General features: G+C 38.3%; 1 protein-coding gene across 10 annotated transcripts in view; it reads left to right on the forward strand.

The window, feature by feature from the left end:
* The first annotated feature begins 270 nt into the window (after positions 1–270).
* Positions 271–19,590, forward strand: part of ppip5k1b (diphosphoinositol pentakisphosphate kinase 1b) — a 36,355-nt gene continuing 17,035 nt past the window's right edge. For 6 of the 10 annotated variants that reach the window (XM_058644481.1, XM_058644487.1, XM_058644488.1 and 3 more), the window contains exons 1-21: positions 271–502; positions 6,744–7,295; positions 8,403–8,598; positions 9,103–9,193; positions 9,587–9,672; positions 10,214–10,368; positions 10,607–10,708; positions 10,877–11,038; positions 11,766–11,887; positions 12,311–12,412; positions 12,580–12,666; positions 12,877–12,952; positions 13,306–13,415; positions 13,684–13,707; positions 15,280–15,365; positions 16,013–16,138; positions 16,994–17,038; positions 17,828–17,949; positions 18,560–18,742; positions 18,963–19,104; positions 19,249–19,472. In XM_058644481.1, the coding sequence (XP_058500464.1) occupies positions 7,122–7,295; positions 8,403–8,598; positions 9,103–9,193; positions 9,587–9,672; positions 10,214–10,368; positions 10,607–10,708; positions 10,877–11,038; positions 11,766–11,887; positions 12,311–12,412; positions 12,580–12,666; positions 12,877–12,952; positions 13,306–13,415; positions 13,684–13,707; positions 15,280–15,365; positions 16,013–16,138; positions 16,994–17,038; positions 17,828–17,949; positions 18,560–18,742; positions 18,963–19,104; positions 19,249–19,472 (2,415 nt within the window). In that variant the 5' untranslated portion in view covers positions 271–502; positions 6,744–7,121. The remainder of the gene's footprint in view (positions 503–6,743; positions 7,296–8,402; positions 8,599–9,102; positions 9,194–9,586; positions 9,673–10,213; positions 10,369–10,606; positions 10,709–10,876; positions 11,039–11,765; positions 11,888–12,310; positions 12,413–12,579; positions 12,667–12,876; positions 12,953–13,305; positions 13,416–13,683; positions 13,708–15,279; positions 15,366–16,012; positions 16,139–16,993; positions 17,039–17,827; positions 17,950–18,559; positions 18,743–18,962; positions 19,105–19,248; positions 19,473–19,590) is intronic. The other 4 variants (XM_058644486.1, XM_058644491.1, XM_058644483.1 and 1 more) reach the window with 3 other exon arrangements.

Raw genomic sequence — 19,590 nt, forward strand, 5'->3', positions numbered from 1 at the left:
TGTCATATACTTTAAGACCTTTATTAAAGTAATATTATTCAAAAGTGACTTCTATCAAAGTCATTTCCTGGTAAGATACTGTTACTTTTATTCAAGTATCCCATTTAGGTACTTTATAATACAAGACTGTGTAAGTAGGTAGTACTACTAAGTAGTAGTATTGTTTAAGTTCCTGAAACGTGCAGTACTGTAATGTACAGTCTGACCGCTAGGTGGCGGTAACAACGCGGCCTTAACAAAAAACGACTTTTTTTCTTTTTTTCAAGTAAAGCGAAGAGAGAAGGAAGGAAGCGAACAGCAGCAACAGGAGTATCGCTAACTGACCGGAGCGTAACTTTCGTCATCAGCACACAACTCTGCCGTGGAATAAAGAAAACCGACAACTAACGTGAGGCCACAACAACATCGACAACAACAACAGCAGCAGCTTGTGTTCGCTATTGTTGAGTCAGAATTGCTGACTGACTGCCTGTTAGACTGACCGAGTGACTGGTTTCCGCCGGTAAGTCACTCTCTTATTTGTTGGGCTCTTGTGTTTTGTGCTCGCGGCGTGGCGTCAGTGCTGCGATAAGAGAAGTTGTGTTTCAGCTGTGGTTTAAGGCCGTTTAACGTCTGGAGTCTGATATATACTATATAGTATATAGTATATATTATATGTATGGCTAATTTGTTTTGAACTGACGGACGTACTGATTATCCACCGTGTGTGTGCGGTGTATTTGTGTTAAACTGCCAAACCTCCTCATTCATTGTGTGTCACAGCAGCCGTTGGCACGGAGTGTAATGTGTTCTGCTCCTCCTCCTCATCATCAGTCTGCTGAGCTACACACTCAGACTTTCTCAGACACTTCTTCTAACTTTATGTCATAATAAATGAGGAAGAAAGTGTGCTTTTAGACATTTTCAATCAAATAAGTCCACTATTGTGACTCCTTCCTGCCTTAATTTGCCTCATTATGACCGCAAAACCGTTAGGGGTCAAATAACGCTAGTGTCAAGAATGTATTGTACACCAACATGTACAATATATTCTTGACATTATATGTCTTATCTTATATATGTGTATATATATGTATATGTGTATGTATGTATATATATATACATACACATATATATATATATATATATATATATATATATATATATATATATATATATATATACATACATACATACATACATACATACATACTTATTTCATCTTTACTTTTCAGGCAGATTTATTGAGATCAAGGTCGACCTGAGAATAAGGAATATTTATAAAACACAATTCACAAAACTAAGACAGAATAAATTAAGAAAAGCAGTTCCAACTGTGTGTATTGCTACGATACTAGGTATTGCTATTGGTTAGGGATGCACAATATTGGATTATATCCCATATGCCGATATATCAGGAGTGCTTGGGCTAATAACAAATACAGATACATACGTATGTATGTATGTATACATAAATGCTTTTCCTTGCACCAACTGCAAAGGTCATTTAGTCTCTTCTGAAGTGAAATTAAAATATTGTTTTGTCAACTCATGTCGCAGCAGATGTAGATATACATTTTCTCCATTGAGCAAAACAAATAAATAAATAATAAAGAATAGTTGTAGAGGGCACCAGCATAGAAGTTGTAGCCATAATGTTGTAGTCATTAGTCATATCCTGTTGGTATAATATCCGATAATACATTTTAAAGCCAATATCGTGCTGATAATATCGTGCATCCCCACTATTGATCCAATACTGGCCAAAAATCACTTGACTGGATATTGGAAAAAGGAAAATGCGAAATTGTATACAATCCAAACATCCCATATATCATATGCTTCACTATGTATATATACATCCCATAAACCACAACCTTGTTGATATTCCAATTTATCCTTTTTATCAACAGTTACTACAGCATTTGACTGCTGCACCTTTTATTATATTTATTGTATTTGCTGCTGCAGCAGGCTAAGTTTTCCCAGGGGACCCCTTGAATTTTAATTAGGCTGAAGCTGACAAGACGGTTTGCTTGTTGTAAGTTATTCTTCCAAGGCAGCGGTGCCAAAATCCTTTCCCTTGGGGGGCCAAAATTGAAACTTGATGGAGTGCTGCAGACCAAAAGTGAACAATTAATTAATTTAGATGCAAGCTTTTATGCCTACAAATGAAGAATGAATACTCCTGTATGTTTACCCTTTTCTTTTTAATGTAAGTTTACTGTGGGTCCTCCTGCTCTAGGGCAGGAGTGTAGTATCTTTGCAAATTTTGTTAGTCATCTTGTAAGACAGAAGTATTTTTGTTGATGAGTGAGAAATAACTGGTCCATTTGGCAGGCCAGCAAGTTAATTAAAGCCTCTGTTGTCAGTAATGACTGCTGTTTCTTGTTTGCAACAGAGCTCATCTCTGTGAGTGGTCGGAGCATAATGAAGTTATCAGCTTGAAGAAGCAGTTGTAACTGTTGTCCTATTGGTGTTTGTGTCCTGATAACATCGCTGGCATGTTATCTGACCCTTTGCACCGATAATGTGCCTTCAGCTGATTGTTGTTTCCACCACTCTCAATAACTTTGTTCACTTCAGCAGTTCATTTAAAAAAAATAAATAAAATAAAAACTCCATCCACAGTATGAATCCATAACAGGCAGAATGTCTCATTTGCCATGTAATCAGGTAAACGGTGACAGTGAATAGGATCTAATGACAAACTCCTCCCCTTCATAAAACACAATACAGACTTCCCATGGCAGACAGTCTCAAAGGTTAAAAGCCTTTTTATTGGTGTTCTGTCGATCCCTGGCCCTGCAGTGATGACAGAGGTGACTCATTCAGAAACAAAGGCCTGCTACACGTGACAGCTGGGAAAGTATTTTTTGCAGGTCAACAACAAATGTAGTCTCACAAAATCATGTATGCATATTTCCTTTGTTTGTCTGGCAATAATTAATTACTAACCAAGGCATTCCCTTTACAAAATAGCCATTGAGCCATTTGCACAAATATAATGGACAGAAATATGAAAATCACACATATAAAAAAAAAAAATGTTTTCATTGTTTTTAAATAATGTTATAAAACTGCTGTTGGCAGTGGTATTGTTTTGTTGGAATATGGAATAGCATCCCGTATTTTGTCGCCAGATTGTAGACATTTGTATTGTGGTTTCTGTCTCTGATTTGTCATGACCCTTGTCATTAGCCAACTATTTTTACTTCCTCTCTATGCTCACCAACTCTGTGTGGCCCCACAGGAGGAAGGAAAGAAGTGTGAAATAAGAGTGAAATAACTCTGGTTAAAAGTTTAAATACTCACAAAATCTTTGCATGTTGCCTCTATAGATGTGTTTATTGTTAGGTTTGTTGAATACAATCAGAGAGAGTAGAAGGTAAAAATAGCAAGATACCGCCAATATGTACATCAGCTGTTAGAGGAATTTATTCTCTGGGGAAATGCCGTTGCTTGAGTGTACACTTAACCTCTAAAGTGTACATTGTATGTGTTAGTTTCCAGTCCTGCCAGTCATAACACCCAACTACATAGCTGAAAGTAATTTTGATCGTTGCATAATTGAATGCAGCTCTTGAGAAGTGTCTCCGTACTCCAACCATTGTGGTAGGATTTACTTGTCATGCTGTTTTATTTTATGCTGCCAGTTGAGTAAAGGTCATTTTACAGATATTTCTTTCTAAGTTTATTATTTTTATGTGTTCTTCAGGCAGTGTGGCCCGTCATCACTTCTGGAGTTTGTAATGTTGAGTTGTCTTTGTCACCCAACACCCCGTGCCCCACCTCCACCTTACGCTCAAAGCACAGTTATATCTAGGTACCAAGGTTACTCTGGGTCAACTCATGTGTGATTCAGTTGAGGTATGTCCTGGCACAAACTCGGGGGCACAAGCAGGACCGTCGGCTCATTTGAAGTGGAAGTAACTTGACTTAATTCTTGAAGACAATCAAAGGTAGCACGTAGAGCACATATTTATGGTCTTAAGAGGTCATCTGATCTTTCCATCTGTCTCTGGAGCCTTTTTCCCCTCGAATCAGCTGTTTTCTGTATGTGGGAGGTTCTGGGTGTTGGTGGTGGTGTTGACTGCATTCTGAAATAGAAGGTTAGACTATGCTGAGGAGAGACACGTGAACTGGCTTGAGCCCTGTCTAATGTTTTGTGGACACGCTACTGTACAGTAGCAAGTTTCTGCGTCTAGTTTGGCCACATTTCAACCACCGATTTAGGCCATTGGCTCAGTTACAATAGAATGACATCTGACATCAGCTTTGTTTCTTTGTGTGGTTTCAAATAAGCAGTAACCATACAGACACACCCATCATATCAAAGTTCCAGGGTTAAAAAAGTTTGATGGATTGTGACCTCTGGTCATGGTTTAAAAATTATTTCACCTTGGCTGTTTGGCAAGACCACCAGGGTCTCATGATTTAACAACTGCTGCCACATTTATTGCTTTAGAGCAGGGGTCTCAAACTGGCCGCCCGGGGGCCACATGTGGCCCTCCAATCGATTTCATGTGGCCCTCCAAACAATATCAAGTTGTAACAAGTCATTTCTATATGTTTTTATTTTTAAATTAATAGATTAATTTTGCATCATAAATGTGTTTTTTTTTTTATTGTTACATATTAAAACAATCCAATCCAACTTTATTTGTAAAGCACAAAACAAATACAGTGGACCAAAGTGCTGTACAGAATAATGGATAAAAGACAGAAAAGCTCACACGAGGCAAGCGTACATTAAAAAAAAGGAATTAATATGGCATATTGATATGTAATTTTGAGCTCATAACGTTCCCCATAACTGTTGCTTTTCCCAAAAAAGTTGGGCTTTTTTTTTACTTGACTGGCCCCCAACTGACCAGATGAGACAGTCAGTGGCCCACAGGTCATTTGAGTTTGAGACCCCTGCTTTAGAGTGTGTGTGGACCAGAAGTCCACATTGGGACCAGCCTGGGCTTCATTTCTAAGTCCGTGGTTTTGGGTACGATGTCAATTGTTGGTTAGGTTAAGATTGGGCTTGGGCACTAAATGGTTATGGCTAAGTTTAGTGGAAATGCTTGGTTTAGGTTGTCCAAATTAATAGAGTGAGTGAGTGCACAATTTTTTTTGTCCACACAGCAAATTGTTCTAAGTTATAGAGTGCTTGTACAAACCACTGCCACAGAGGTCTTACATGATGACTGTCTTTTAGCAGAATTGTTAACTACTAAACTGGTTTTCTTGGTGGCAAAAGAATTCACTTTGGATCAGATCCAGTGAAGGGGTGGATACTTCCTTTTGCCATATGAGATAAGACATTTTTTTGAATTCCTCAAAAGAAAAGTGATAATTTGATTGTAATAATAGGTACAGTAGAGTGCTGTTATCTATGAAGAGTTTAATTGGATCAGGATAATGATCAGGTTTATGCGTTGGCGCAGGTAAGTGCTCTTTGAGCAAATGTGTACTTTTCCCTGGATTAGTGTATGCTTCCAACAGCCTAATTCTTTCATGGGAAAGTAAATATTTTGAGGATTAGTTGAAGAAATAATAGATCCATGGCACTCTACTTTCAGTACATTTGACAGCTGTTGACTAGCTGTAGAAACCCAGAAGGCAACACACTGCATAATAATGATTAAATAATGATGATTTATAAAACACAGTAACACTGTGTCCATTAAGGAATGATTTATAAGTAGAAATGCAAACCAGAGTGTTGTGAATCACAGGACAGAGAGAGACGGTCTGGCTCCTCTTCATGTCCTGTTGCCATGCCAACTTCAAACAGGTCTTTAGAGAATTGAAAGCTCTGAATCAGCAGCAGGTCAACGTGGAATGGGTGATGATGTTGTAATAAATCTGTTTTGTGGGAGAGAGTGTACATGTTAATAATTATTGATGTATATCTGAATATGCTTGGAGGCTCATCTCACCTGGAGGATCTACTACTCCGACTTGCACAAACATTCTAATGTCTGGGCCTGTCTTTGCAAGTGAACTCAGTCAGTCAGTCATCATCTACCGCTTTATCCTCTGCCAGAGGGTCGCGGGGGGTGCTGTGCCAATCTCAGCTACATCGGGCGATAGGCGGGGTACACCCTGGACAGTTCGCCAGTCCATCGCAGGGCCACACACAGAGAGAGACAAACAACCATTCACTCTCACACTCACTCCTATGGTCAATTTGGAGTGTCCAATTTACCTATCCCCACATTGCATGTTTTTGGACTTAAAATACAACATATTTACTTTGTTGTGTAGACTTCAAAGTAACAGCTCTTTATTACATTTTAAAGAATTTCCCTCTAACCAATTTGTCTTTATTTATACATTATAATTACATCACCGTTATGTTAATTTAACATGTTAATTTCTACTGGGGTATAAAAAGGTATTAGTCGTAAGAGTATATTAACTTATTTTTGTGTTTCCCTTTCTTTCTCTTACTTTAAAAAAAAGCAAAGGTGCCGACTATTGGACATACTTTGCACGAGTAAAACTATATTTTGCCATGAATGGGTAAACTACTATCATCTTTAAATATTTCAACTGTCAACATTGCAGGAATTCTTTAACAGCTTGACTCTTGAGTTTTGCAATGACCCAGTTTCCTCAGTAGTGTCTTCTATTGTGTTGCTGATGTTTAACTTGTCGATATTTGCTCATATGTATGCATGTATTTTAGCAGTGTTCACCCTAAAGTTATTTTTTTATTGCTCTGGCTGCTAAACCAGTTTCTCAAATAAATCTGTACCATTTATTTCTAGGACTGGAACAATGATGTGCAGACGATGACCGTGGTGTCCCTCATTACCAGACTTCCTCTGTGGTGACACAGAGTTTTCCAACCAGGGTCCGGACTGTCTACCTCAACAAATGTGGTGTCCACTTCCTCTGAATTACCTCACTGGACGTCCACTACTCCTCCTCTACCTCAGCACATACTGTGCACTCGCATAACTGTTATCAGCAGGCTCAGAGAGGTCAACTGGGCCCTCACTTTATCACTGCTGCTCCCAGGTATCAGTCACCCAGCAAAAGTGTACTAGTTGGCACGGGTTCTTCCTGCTTTACAGCCATAATCATTATCTGACCCTGAGCTGGGTGGAGCTGCCAGAAGCAGCAATGTTACGTGTTAGTTTGTGATGTGCGAGCCCTGCGAAGGACCTGGAGAGCGAGGAGGGGAGAGACGAGGGATGGGTGACACAGGCGACGTGGTTGGCAGTGAAGATGATGAGCAGCACTTCGGTGAAATGGAGACGAGCTTGAAGAACGAAATGTTTCAAGGAGAAGAAATGGAGGATGATGAGGATGAGTCGGTAAGTTACAGGTTGTTAGGGTTGCACATAATCTGAGTCCAAGGTTTACACGTGTATCATGAGGCAAACCTTGTACCTTGCATTTCCTCGGCTACTAAGATTGTTTTTCTGTTTCGACTTTATAAGTTAAAAAAAGTAGTTTATTTTTACGTTGAAGTTTTAGCTCATTTTAACAAAAACAGTTAAATGTTCTCTGTTTACTATATATGGACCTGTGGAAAAAGAAGAGTTAATTTTGGATTCAGTATTGGTTATTTTTAGACAGTGGAAAAATAACAGGCATGGAAAACTTAGAAGGGGATGTTTTATTTGGAATTGGATAGCAGAGAAAAAATTAAAGGTTGGTGTGAGAACAATACAGTTAATAACTTCATCAATAACTTTAAACTCTCTGGTCTCTTATATTCCCCTCTATACAAGGATCTTATGGTGCATTAGCTGCTCGCCCAGTATCTATAATAGGATGAAGTTATTGAACAGGTTGTTTCAGGTCATATAGTGGTCACACTGGCAAAGAAGCAGAGGCATGTCGTTGTTTGAGCAAATGAGCACAATATTCTCTTGGTGTGTTATTGTGCAATGAAATAGATTATTGTAATTCTTCTGTTAATTTGATAACTTTTTCATAGTCAATCATAGCAGCCCTAATTGTTTGCAAACAAAACGTGCCACATTTCAGGTTTCAAAAATAATCAAATCACTGACATGCATGCAAAACCAAAACAGTTGTCATCATCACTGCTGACATCATAGCTGACATAAAATATGATACCATATTTGAACAAGAAGTTGAAGAAGTAGAAATTCAAGCAGTTATATAAGGCTGTATAGTTCATTACGCCCTAGATATACATACATTGATAGATGGGATTTTCATTGTACATTTTAATTTGTTGAAGCTTCGATTTTGATTTATTTTTCCTGTAGTGGCCATTTTAGGGTATTTAAGACTCGACTTGTCACACTCCGTGTAAACTTAACTAAACACTGAGTGTTATAGCTTAGTATTGAGTGAAATGTGTGGCATGTGGTAAATTGAAACACAGTTTTGTTAGCTGTCTATATGCATATATCCTGTCTCCAACCTCTCCGTGTCCTCCCCACCAGCCACCAGAGAGACAGATTGTGGTCGGCATATGTGCCATGATGAAGAAGTCCAAATCCAAGCCCATGACTCAGATCCTTGAGCGCCTTTGTAAGTTTGACTACATTGACATGGTCATCTTTCCCGAGGAGGTGATCCTAGAGGAACCTGTGGAGAAATGGCCCCTCTGTGACTGCCTCATCTCCTTCCACTCCAAAGGTAAAACATAAAATCATTAAGAATATCTAGGTATATAAAGACCCACACCTGGTGTAAGTAGCATCAGCATCACTACCAACTTGCATAAAATGCCTCACACATCAAATCAGTTCTGGTCATTGTAATAGAGCTATGCTGTGCTTTGCTGTTGTGTAACAACATCTTGTAGCTCTTAATGGAAACACCCAATCTGAAACAAAAAGCCATTGAATAAGCCATGCTACTCTGTTTACACATCTAATCTTGTAATCTATCCTGCACCTGGTGTCTGTTAAAATGGATGAAATAAAGTTCTGATAAGTGCAGGGTTCATCACTTCTGAGGTCACCAACAGTTGCAAAAAATGCTTTGCTTCAGAGGCTGATGGAATGGAAAAGCATCTGCAGAGTCCTGAACTTGATCTTTGTGAAGATCCTTAGTATTTTGGTCATCTGTAATTGTTGGTTGAGGGTGAATTGTTGATCATTGGTCTATACTGTTTTTTTTCATGTGACACATTTTCAGGTTTTCCTCTAGACAAAGCGGTGGACTATGTCAAACTCAGGAATCCACTGCTCATCAATGACCTCAACATGCAGTATTTCATACAGGACAGGTGTGTTAAAACACACCCAGTTTCATACAAAGAGCCAAGGGGGGGTTTTACTCGTTAATTGTCACATCACATTATTATTATTACATATCAAATTACTCTCACTACAAAGTGGATGATGTGATGGTCAAATAACCAACAGAACTAACAAAATTAGTTTAGTTTAGTTAACTGTTTTAAGAATTGTATAAAATAATCTCACCTTATCCATTTAGCCCCCAGTTTGCCATTGAAAGAAACATAATTGTTCAAAAGGTACAGTATAGTCTCTAGACAGCACAACAAAAAGCACTGTATCTGGAAGCTAAACTTGCCACTATGCACACTGCACATGCTGTCACCCAAAAGCAGCACATTTTGGAAATGATCTGTAACAGTTGCTTGATTCCCTGTCAGGAGAGAAGTGTACCGTATCCTAAAGGAAGAGGGCATTGACCTACCACGTTATGCCGTGTTGAACCGAGATCCCGACAATCCTGAAGGTGTGTAAGAGTTCGTACTGCTTTATGCCAACAAAATAAATCACAAATGAACATCAACCTCTGTAATAAAGTAACATATTGATCATTATTTAGTTTGCCAGTTTGCCTGTGTGTGAGATAATGTAACTATAGCTGCAACTAATGATTATTTTCATCATCGATTAATCTGTTGATTACTTTCTTTTAATCAAGTATTTGTTTGGTCCATAAAATGTCAGTAGATGTTGAAAAAACTCAAAATGATGTTGTTCTCCGATGTCTTGATTTGTCCACAAACCAACATTTTTCAGTTTTAATGATTTCTTTGTCAAATGGAGCAATGACACCAGAAAATATTCACATTTAGGAAGCTTAAAAATCCGAATGCTTGTTTTAATTATTAAAACAATTCTAAAAGGCTCATTGCAGCCTTAAATGTAACTACATTGCTTATAGCATAGTCTGTCAATAGTTTTGTGTGACTGTTTGATAGAAGCTGTCGTCTTTAGCATCACTGCTGCTGAATTTGGACGATTATTGAAGATTATTGTCCCTATTGCAGAGTGTAACTTGGTAGAAGCAGAGGACCACGTTGAGGTGAACGGAGAGGTGTTCCACAAACCCTTTGTAGAGAAACCTGTGTGTGCCGAAGACCACAATGTCTACATCTACTACCCAACATCTGCTGGAGGAGGCAGCCAGAGACTCTTCAGAAAGGTAACTTCAAAGTAACAGCAGCAGAATGTGTTCCTGCTGTATGTCAATGAAATGGGTGATGGTTTAATGGTTCCTCATTTAAAAAATAATTAAAATTAAATTAAATTAAATTTAATTCAATTCAATTCAATTCAATTCAATTAATTATTACCTGCAGTGGCACAAAGTATTAAACTACATAGATGGAGCAAAGGTTGAATTCAGAGTGTCCTTTGTTCTCTGTGTTTGTTTGCTGTAGATCGGGAGTCGCAGCAGTGTATACTCACCAGAAACCAGTGTACGAAAGACTGGGTCCTACATCTATGAGGAGTTCATGCCCACGGATGGTACTGATGTGAAGGTATTGTGCAAGTTCCCTTGGTGGCCTTTTAATTTCTTGGACAGATTTATGTACCAGTGACATGTGATGAGTCATACAGTTTACAATTTAGAAATCAACTATCATCAACTCTGAGACACTGTTTGGTTTTGTTTCTGATTTCTCTTTGTGCATTTATGGACATGTCAGGTTTACACAGTGGGTCCAGACTACGCCCATGCTGAGGCGCGAAAGTCCCCTGCCTTGGATGGAAAGGTAGAGAGGGACAGTGAGGGCAAGGAGATCCGCTACCCCGTCATGCTTACTGCCATGGAGAAACTAGTGGCCCGCAAGGTCTGCCTGGCCTTTAAGGTAAACTTGAGACATCATCATAGTTTTACTTATCAGCATAGTGACCTAGGTTTTCTTTTTTTATTTAAACTGCATTATTTATAATTTTATGTTCATTGTATTGTTTATTTTCAAGCAATTTGTGGCTGGAGAAATGTAACTCTGGACCTTCTTATATGCAGTCATCTACTTGTAGCCAACACAAACACTGCAATGACGTCTGTATAGGAAGAGATTATATTTAAACCAATTACTGAAACAATTATCCTTAAGGAGTGGAAAAGCAAGAAACATTTTACCCAAAGCCTATTACATCACACTGCTAAAATCCCATATTTATTATAAATAATTTAGAAAACAAAACACATTCCCAACAGCCTAATACAGAAGACTACTTTAGGTGACAGAAAATTAATAATTCATAGTTTTTTGTATTTTATGCACAGCTTTATGCAAAAAAAATGTACGATCCTCAATGGAAAATGTTCCTTAAAAGCAAATATTTGTAATTGAGTGAATATCAGTGTTTTTTTTAGATGCTGCTGTGAAAAGTAGTAAATTATCTTCAGAAATATGGCGCTTTGTTATTGCTCATTCATTTTCATCTCCATGGGCTTTTTAGATCAGCTCTGCATTTGAGCTTCAGTGTCTTTCATCCCTGTTCTTTTTTTAACCATGCTGTTACCAACTTAATCTCTCAAATATCTAAATGCAATTTAACACATTTTGGTATGATCTTTCTTTTTAGCAAACCGTTTGTGGGTTTGATTTGCTCAGAGCCAATGGCCACTCCTTCGTCTGTGATGTTAATGGTTTCAGCTTTGTCAAAAACTCCATGAAGTACTATGACGACTGTGCCAAAGTGTTGGGGTAAGTGACTTTTGCCCACACTAAAACTGGGGTTCAGTATTGGTCACAAGGTTTCAATATCATATTGAATCACTTTGGGTTATTTATTTTACAAAAAACAAAAAAAAAAACATCAGTGATCAGTGAAAGCCCTTAATGTTCCTGTCCTTTTTTCAGGTTCACTTTTATGTGATTTTATCTTTTTTATTTTTTTTCACATAGCCAGAGGCCAGATCTTGTAAGATTTACAATGTTTCCATCTGCGAAAGGCATCTATTAGGGATTGATTTCATGATATCATTTTATTTGATTTTAGATTATACAAATGGAGATCATTTCTGAGGCAAATCAAAAATGTTTTCAGCATGAACACAAACTCAATTGCGATGACATGTTTAGTTTTATGGGTTTTTCTTCATTATTAATGATTCTTTGCTTCACCAGGAACATGGTAATGAGGGAGTTAGCCCCCCATTTCCACATCCCCTGGTCCATCCCCATGGAGGCTGAAGACATTCCCATAGTCCCAACCACCTCAGGAACCATGTACGTACTGTATAGATATGACACTTTATATGGAATGATGTCTTTGCAAACTTTATTTGAAAAAGTTTTGAAATGTATGTGCCTCAAATGTTTTTAATAAATGGGAAAAATATTGTTAAGATGTATAATTTCCTCCTGATTTATTTATTTTATTTTATTTTATTCAGGATGGAGCTTCGCTGTGTTATTGCTATTATCCGCCATGGAGATCGTACACCAAAACAAAAGATGAAAATGGAGGTCCGGCATCCTCTGTAAGTCTCTCTAATAGGTTAGGCATATCGGTTCGATATCCTTAGTTTGCATTAAGCTTATTCTTAAGAAAAATAGGTAAAAAAAACACATCTATTTTTGGATTTTTTAAAACTTGACTTACCCACTGACGGTGCTTCTCATTTTTAAAAGAACTGAAATTACCCAGACTGTCTTAACTCTTTTTGTATAATTCTGTCTGTCTTTCACAGATTCTTTGAGTTGTTTGAGAAGCATGGAGGCAACAAGTCAGGGAAGCTGAAGCTAAAAAAGCCAAAACAGCTGCAGGTGAGTGAGATTGATTTTAATCATAGTTACTCCTTTTTCCTCACAGTCTCCTCTTATTTTGTTTTGAGTGAATACATCTTAGAATAATGAGGGGTTTGTGTAACAAAATAGTAATGTTTATATATACAGTACTGCATCACCATTGTTTGGGGTCTAAGTATTGATACTTGGCTGTCTGAGACCTGTCATCCTATCTGCGAAGCTTCTTATTTTCTCTTAAAACTATGGTAAAAAATATTTTTAAAAAAAACACGATATCAAACATGTATGCATGATTTCTGTGTGTAGTATAAAAGTCAATAAAGGATGCAAATTAAGAAATGAATTCAGAATAACTGCCTCTTCGTCTCTAGGAAGTACTAGATATTGCCCGACTTCTGCTGGTTGAACTGGGCCAGCACACTGACTGTGAGATTGAGGAGAAGAAATCTAAACTGGCGCAACTGAAGACTGTTTTGGAGATGTGAGTGGTACACCTCAGACACACACACATCTTCTCACTCTCATTATCTTTCTGTTTCTTGCTATCACTGTTTTTCTGCAGTCACCTCATCTCTCAACACTCCACCAAGGTTCAGTCATCTCTCATACTCACAGGAAGAAAAACATTTTTACTGTGATTTTACTCCCTACCTCTTTCTCGTGTCTCTAACTCTGTACTTTGTCTTCTCTTCCTTCTGCCATCCATCTTTTCTCCTGCCAATCCATCCCTCCTCCTTTCTCTCCAAAAGGGAATCCAGCTTGATTGACACTCAGTACGCACCCTTTCCCTTCTCATTTTAAAGGATGAGATTTTACCTACCTCTTTTTCTTTAGTCTTCATGTACTGTACGTGCAAAATATAAGGAAGTTTTCTCTCTTTTGGACAAATACCAAATAAAATTGAGGTTAAACCTGGCAGAAATTATACAAACTTATTGAAAAAGGTTGTTTAGGTCTAGTTTGCGCGAGGTCAGAAATTTGACTTGACATCTGTGAGATATTCCTAATGTTTTGTACACAGTACAGAACGTACTGTATCATTTCTATGAACAGCCATTCATTTTAGTCACTAACACTGGACACATACACAGTTGTATGTTTTTGGTTTCACTGTGTTACTGTGTCTAAAGAAGTGTGTGTTGTGCTACTTGGTCTGCATGTCGTCCTCACCACATATCACTTGGTCTCTAGATTCTCTAATGTCTTACTTTCTTCTGCCTTCCATCATGATATGCTCTAATTTTTGGTGATTTGGCTCGGCTTTGCTCCACCACCGAACTACAGAATATCTCTCAACGTGTCGCGGTCATATTCCCTCTCCCTAATACTTCTACATACAGAATACTTCTACCAATCTATCATATATCACAATTTCCTCTTATTTTAAACTCATAATCACATTCATGGAAATTTCTCAAAAAGTCAAAAATCAAAATTCAAGTTAGCAAAGCACTGTGACAAGACCACAATTCTCCCACCACATACTTCTAAGTTTGTGCTCATTTAAATAAATCTATATGTACTGTACATCCTGTCAAGTAAAATATTTTTTGAACAGCTGGCAACATGATGTTAATCCCTAAAATCTATTTCCACAGGCATCTACGCCTCAGGGACTATATGGGTTATAACTTTGAGGGTTTTCTATTGTGGTCATTCTTATTCTTTGTTGATCCCATCCTCAAAATGCTGCCAGCCCACCCTTTTAGTTAGTTAGTCAAATTCTTGAAATAATGTAGAATTATATGATCAAAGTCCTGTGTTATTGTGTTATTCGTTAAGTGTGGGTCCTTAGCAGCAGCTTTAATTCTCTGGCTCCCTGCTAGAATTATTTATCCTGCTTCAGGGTCAATCATCATGTGGCTTTGACGCGTCCACTCAGCTGCCTGTCTCATTACAGGACACCATGTGGTCATTAGTGTGGAGGATGTGCCAAATTCTTATGACAGCATTACACACTGTGCAAATGGAGGCTCCTGATATGTGCTTGTTTGTTTGTTTGTGTGTGCCTTAAAACAAATGCAACAAGATTATGACTGACAATGATTTTCACATTGTGTAATTTTTAAAAAAAATCAAACATGAAAATAACTCTGTTTAAGCTTCTGGTCTTAAGCTATTTAAGAGCCCAATTATCATTAAACTGGCTGCTAATACTGTTGATGAGCAGTGAGTTAGAGTTGACAAAGCTATGGTTAAGATTCTTCTTTTTAAGCTTTTGTTGGAATGAAGGTCACATGTGCTTGGTGTGAAACAATGCAATGTGTCTGTGGGATTTGCTCCTTTCTGTCTGTGTGCACATCAACATTGTTGTCTATCTTTGTGTGTGTGATCATTCCCACCAGGTATGGTCATTTCTCGGGTATTAATAGGAAAGTCCAGCTGACATACCTGCGCAGTGGCCAGCCCAAAGCATCCAGTGAAGAAGAAGGTACAGAATGTGTTTAGAGGTTTTAATGCTTCCCTTTGAACTTGTGTGTGTGTGTGTGTGTGTGTGTGTGTGTGTTTGTATAGAAGACAGATCACATGTATACAACTAAGATGAGTTAGATTTCCCAATGAAGAAGAAATGATGGCCAAAAAAATGAACAGCTTCTTTCTAAAACAATGTTTTTGTGAGAAATAAGAGGTACAATAGTGACCATAGATAATTACATGTGACTAATATTTTCCACTTCTTGGCATGGAACCAGTGATTGTAACAAGATAAAGTAGAAGAGGATGTCAACGTATTTATGCAGCTTGCAAAGCTTTTCTTTAGCAAAAACATTCTACACAAGATTCTCACAAGATGCAGCCAGGAAAATCTGAATCATCACTACATTTTAGAAAATGAAGAACCAAATTATCAAAGGAAGGCTGGTGTAAGCTGGGTTGAGGTATGTGTTGAGAAGTGGCAATCAAGCACACTGATACAAACATGCTCATAAGCTACAAAGAGGTTTAGTTCTCTGTGATTTGAAGTCTTAAAATACTACCACTACATGATACTAAATATGACACAAATACAATTTGAGGGTTATATACTGCATGTAGTGTTTATTGGTATGACTAACAAAACCACTGCTGTTTGTCCAGACTCTAAGAAGGATGGTCCTTCGCTGCTGCTGGTGTTGAAGTGGGGTGGGGAGCTGACGCCTGCAGGCCGGGTTCAGGCTGAGGAGCTGGGCAGGGCGTTTCGCTGCATGTACCCTGGAGGCCAAGGTACCAGTCAAACAGTCAGAAACATGCAATAACTAATACATGTATGTACAATGATCCGTTTGGCTCTTGTGAAAAATATGTTATGCTGCTGCTTTTTTGCTTGTTTATACCTTTATACAAATTTTGGAAGAATATTGAGTTTATATCAACATTTTTGCACTTCTTGCAGTCACTGGGTCTTGTATTTTGTATCATTCACTATTTGCCTATGTAGATAACATTTTAGATAACATGTTGAGAAATTGCTGTCCTCACAAGAACAACTACGTCTAGCACTAACAATACTGTTACTGCTTGCCTTGTTGCCAATGGTTGAAACATAGTGTTTGATAAGGTCCGGTATGCACTCGACTGTTAAAAAAGTGTTTAACAAACACTTTGTCACAGTTCGGTGTGGGCAGCACACATAACCTCACCCAACTGTGATAATCAGTGTTGTTCAAAGTGCACAAGACAGAAATGCAGCAATTATTTTCTTACATTCAGAGAATGTGAGGTTACACTTATACTAAATGTCTGGAAAGACCATAATTAAGTACAATAAGTAGCTGCACATGCCTATCTTCACTCTTCAGGTTTTAACGTAGCAGTGCCTTGGTTTTAATTGTTGAAACCTTTTTCAGTCATTCCTTCCAAATGCTTTGTTTCACAGTGCATGCAAACCGACTCCTAAACTGTGCAGAAAAGCAACCTAAAACTGAGTTATGTAGATCCATCCAACCTGCTTCTTTTTTCATGAAAAGAAGTCTTTTCTCGTCGCAGCTGCTGTTTTCTTACCTCTTTCTCTAGCACAAATTTTGTCTTGTAACTCTGTTCTTCTCTTCTTGCCTGTTGTTGCACTGTGTAAACTACTAGCTGGTAACCATCGGTCCCTTGGCTGTGAGTCCCCTATTGACTTTGGTAAGAGAAGGGTCTCCTGGATACGCTCTTCTCCGCCTCGGTCTTTCTGCGCGTTTTTGCTCTGCCCACTAACATGCTCTGATTTTTTTGTTTTCTCTCATCATGATTTTTATTAATTTCATGTGGGACTAGTGCCGTTTGTTCTACATTGAGATTGCTGTGTATTGTTTGTGTCGTCACTGGGTTTCAGGTGTATTCACATTGCTTGTACATACACAGGCAGGTAAAGTGACTGCAGCCATGGCATTGTGAGCTAAAGCAGGTTCTCTCACACTAATCTCCCTACTTTTTTCATGACCTCTTATTTATTTGATTTGAGATCTAATCCAGTCTCATTTGACCTGGATTAAATCTTAGATTAAACCCTGGACATATTCCAGTTCCTACTTTTGAAATAAAGGCATGTTAACACAAAGTCATCAACACTTACGCATCAGGCAAATTGACTGGAGACTTGACTGCATGAAACATTTGTGTGATTTGACTTGACTATGAAATGGTTGGTATGCATTCACCTTCTGCTGCTATATTTGATATGGTTTGGTTTGCAGTAATTTTAGAGTTGTTCTCAACTTGCTCTTTTTTACAACTTGTACTACATGTATTTATGAGCTGAAAGGGATGTTGCCCTGTGTACCTACTTTTAATGAAAATCCTGGGTACTTTTTGGGACATTACTAATTTTTTCTCCCCACCAAAGTCAGCTGTGGCTCTTAAATGTTATGTTTACTGTTCACTGCACTACAGTCCAGTAAACTGTTATGCTCTGCTCCTTGTATAATCTTCTAGGTGACTATGCTGGGTTTCCTGGGTGTGGCCTTCTGCGCCTGCACAGCACATACCGCCATGACTTGAAGATCTACGCCTCTGATGAAGGCAGAGTGCAGATGACAGCTGCTGCCTTTGCCAAGGTAGTTCTGCAATTTTACCTAAAAGTGCCTAAAACCCTATTAATGCCCTAGATTATTATTTTACTTAATTACCACAGTGAGGGGTTTTGACATAACTTTGAGATAAGAACCTCACCACTTGTTTCATTATCACATTTTTAGAGAGAAACTGAAATGTGTAAGATTGTGATCCCGAGTATATTATGTACTAGGGCATACTGTAGGTAGAGAATGCTTTCTTTCAGGACAACTTTCATACACAATATTATGCATCTTAGTATGTTCACACTGGTCAAAGGCAAAAAAAGTTAAAACCGATTGTCATTCATTTATTTATACTTGAAAAACTTGTTTGGTCTTAAAAATAAAAGTAAAAAATCCAGAGACCGTGGCGTTTCCCTTCCTATGAAATGTGGTTTTAGAAATTGTGCGAAATTGGAAAAAAGAAGAAAGAATTAAGTAAGAATTTATTACGAATAAATGTCTCAACTAATGTTGAGTATAAATATAAACAAAACCTTTCTGAGTTAATGATACAAAAAGGTTTAAAGTGGTGAGGGGGAGCCACACCAGAATAATGATTAGGCAGCAATAAAGCGCAATGAGCTTAACTTCTCTGGTTACTCTGCAGGGTTTGCTGGCACTCGAAGGAGAGTTGACACCGATCCTGGTTCAGATGGTCAAGAGTGCCAACATGAATGGACTGCTCGACAGTGACAGTGACTCTCTGACAGACTGCCAGCAGAAGGTGAAGGCCAGTCTACATGAAATCATGCAGAAGGATCAGGACTTTACACCTGAGAACTATGACAAGGTATATGGCAAACTGTGAGGTTGTGATGTTTAAAATGATTTAGATTTTAATAATTTAAAGACCGCTTTTGAAATGTTTAGAAGAAACTGTAAGGTAAACAGTTGGATGTAATTCTATTTATTCAGTGAATAATATTATCTAAAATTGTCTATGCATGTACTATGTAATTTCTTTATATCATGCTATGGAGACCATTTTATTAATTTCCTTGTGTTTCCAGTTGGCCCCAACAGGTAGTCCATCACTGGTGAACTCCATGAAGGTCATAGAGAATCCAGTCAAGACCTGTGACAAGGTGTACACCCTCATCCAGAGTCTCACCTCCCAAATACGAAAGAGATTGGAAGACCCCAAGAGTGCAGGTACTGGGTCGGGTGTACAGATGAATAAATATCATACTGCATTTTTGGTCATGTTTTCCATTGTGTTAAAGGAGAGATTTTTATTTATCTGCCTTTTCTACACAAAAATATTACAATGATGAATCACCCTGTGCTTTGCTCCAGACCTGCAGCTTTACCACAGCGAGACGTTGGAGCTAATGTTGCAGCGCTGGTCTAAATTAGAGCGAGATTTCCGTATGAAGAATGGGCGCTACGACATCAGCAAGATCCCGGACATCTATGACTGCATCAAATACGACACACAGCACAACTCATCGCTTGCACTGGAGGACACGCTGGAACTATTCAGGCTCTCCCGCGCCCTCGCTGACATAGTTATACCACAGGTTAAAGCAGAACGATGTTATATCTTGCAAGATTTCAGGGAGTGTGTCAACAATTATCTGTGTTCACCCTGTGATGCTAAACAGTTTAGTGTGTTTCCTTGACTTCTGTGCCTCGACA

Source organism: Solea solea, chromosome 12 (genome assembly GCF_958295425.1).
Source record: "Solea solea chromosome 12, fSolSol10.1, whole genome shotgun sequence".
Classification (NCBI taxonomy): domain Eukaryota; kingdom Metazoa; phylum Chordata; class Actinopteri; order Pleuronectiformes; family Soleidae; genus Solea; species Solea solea.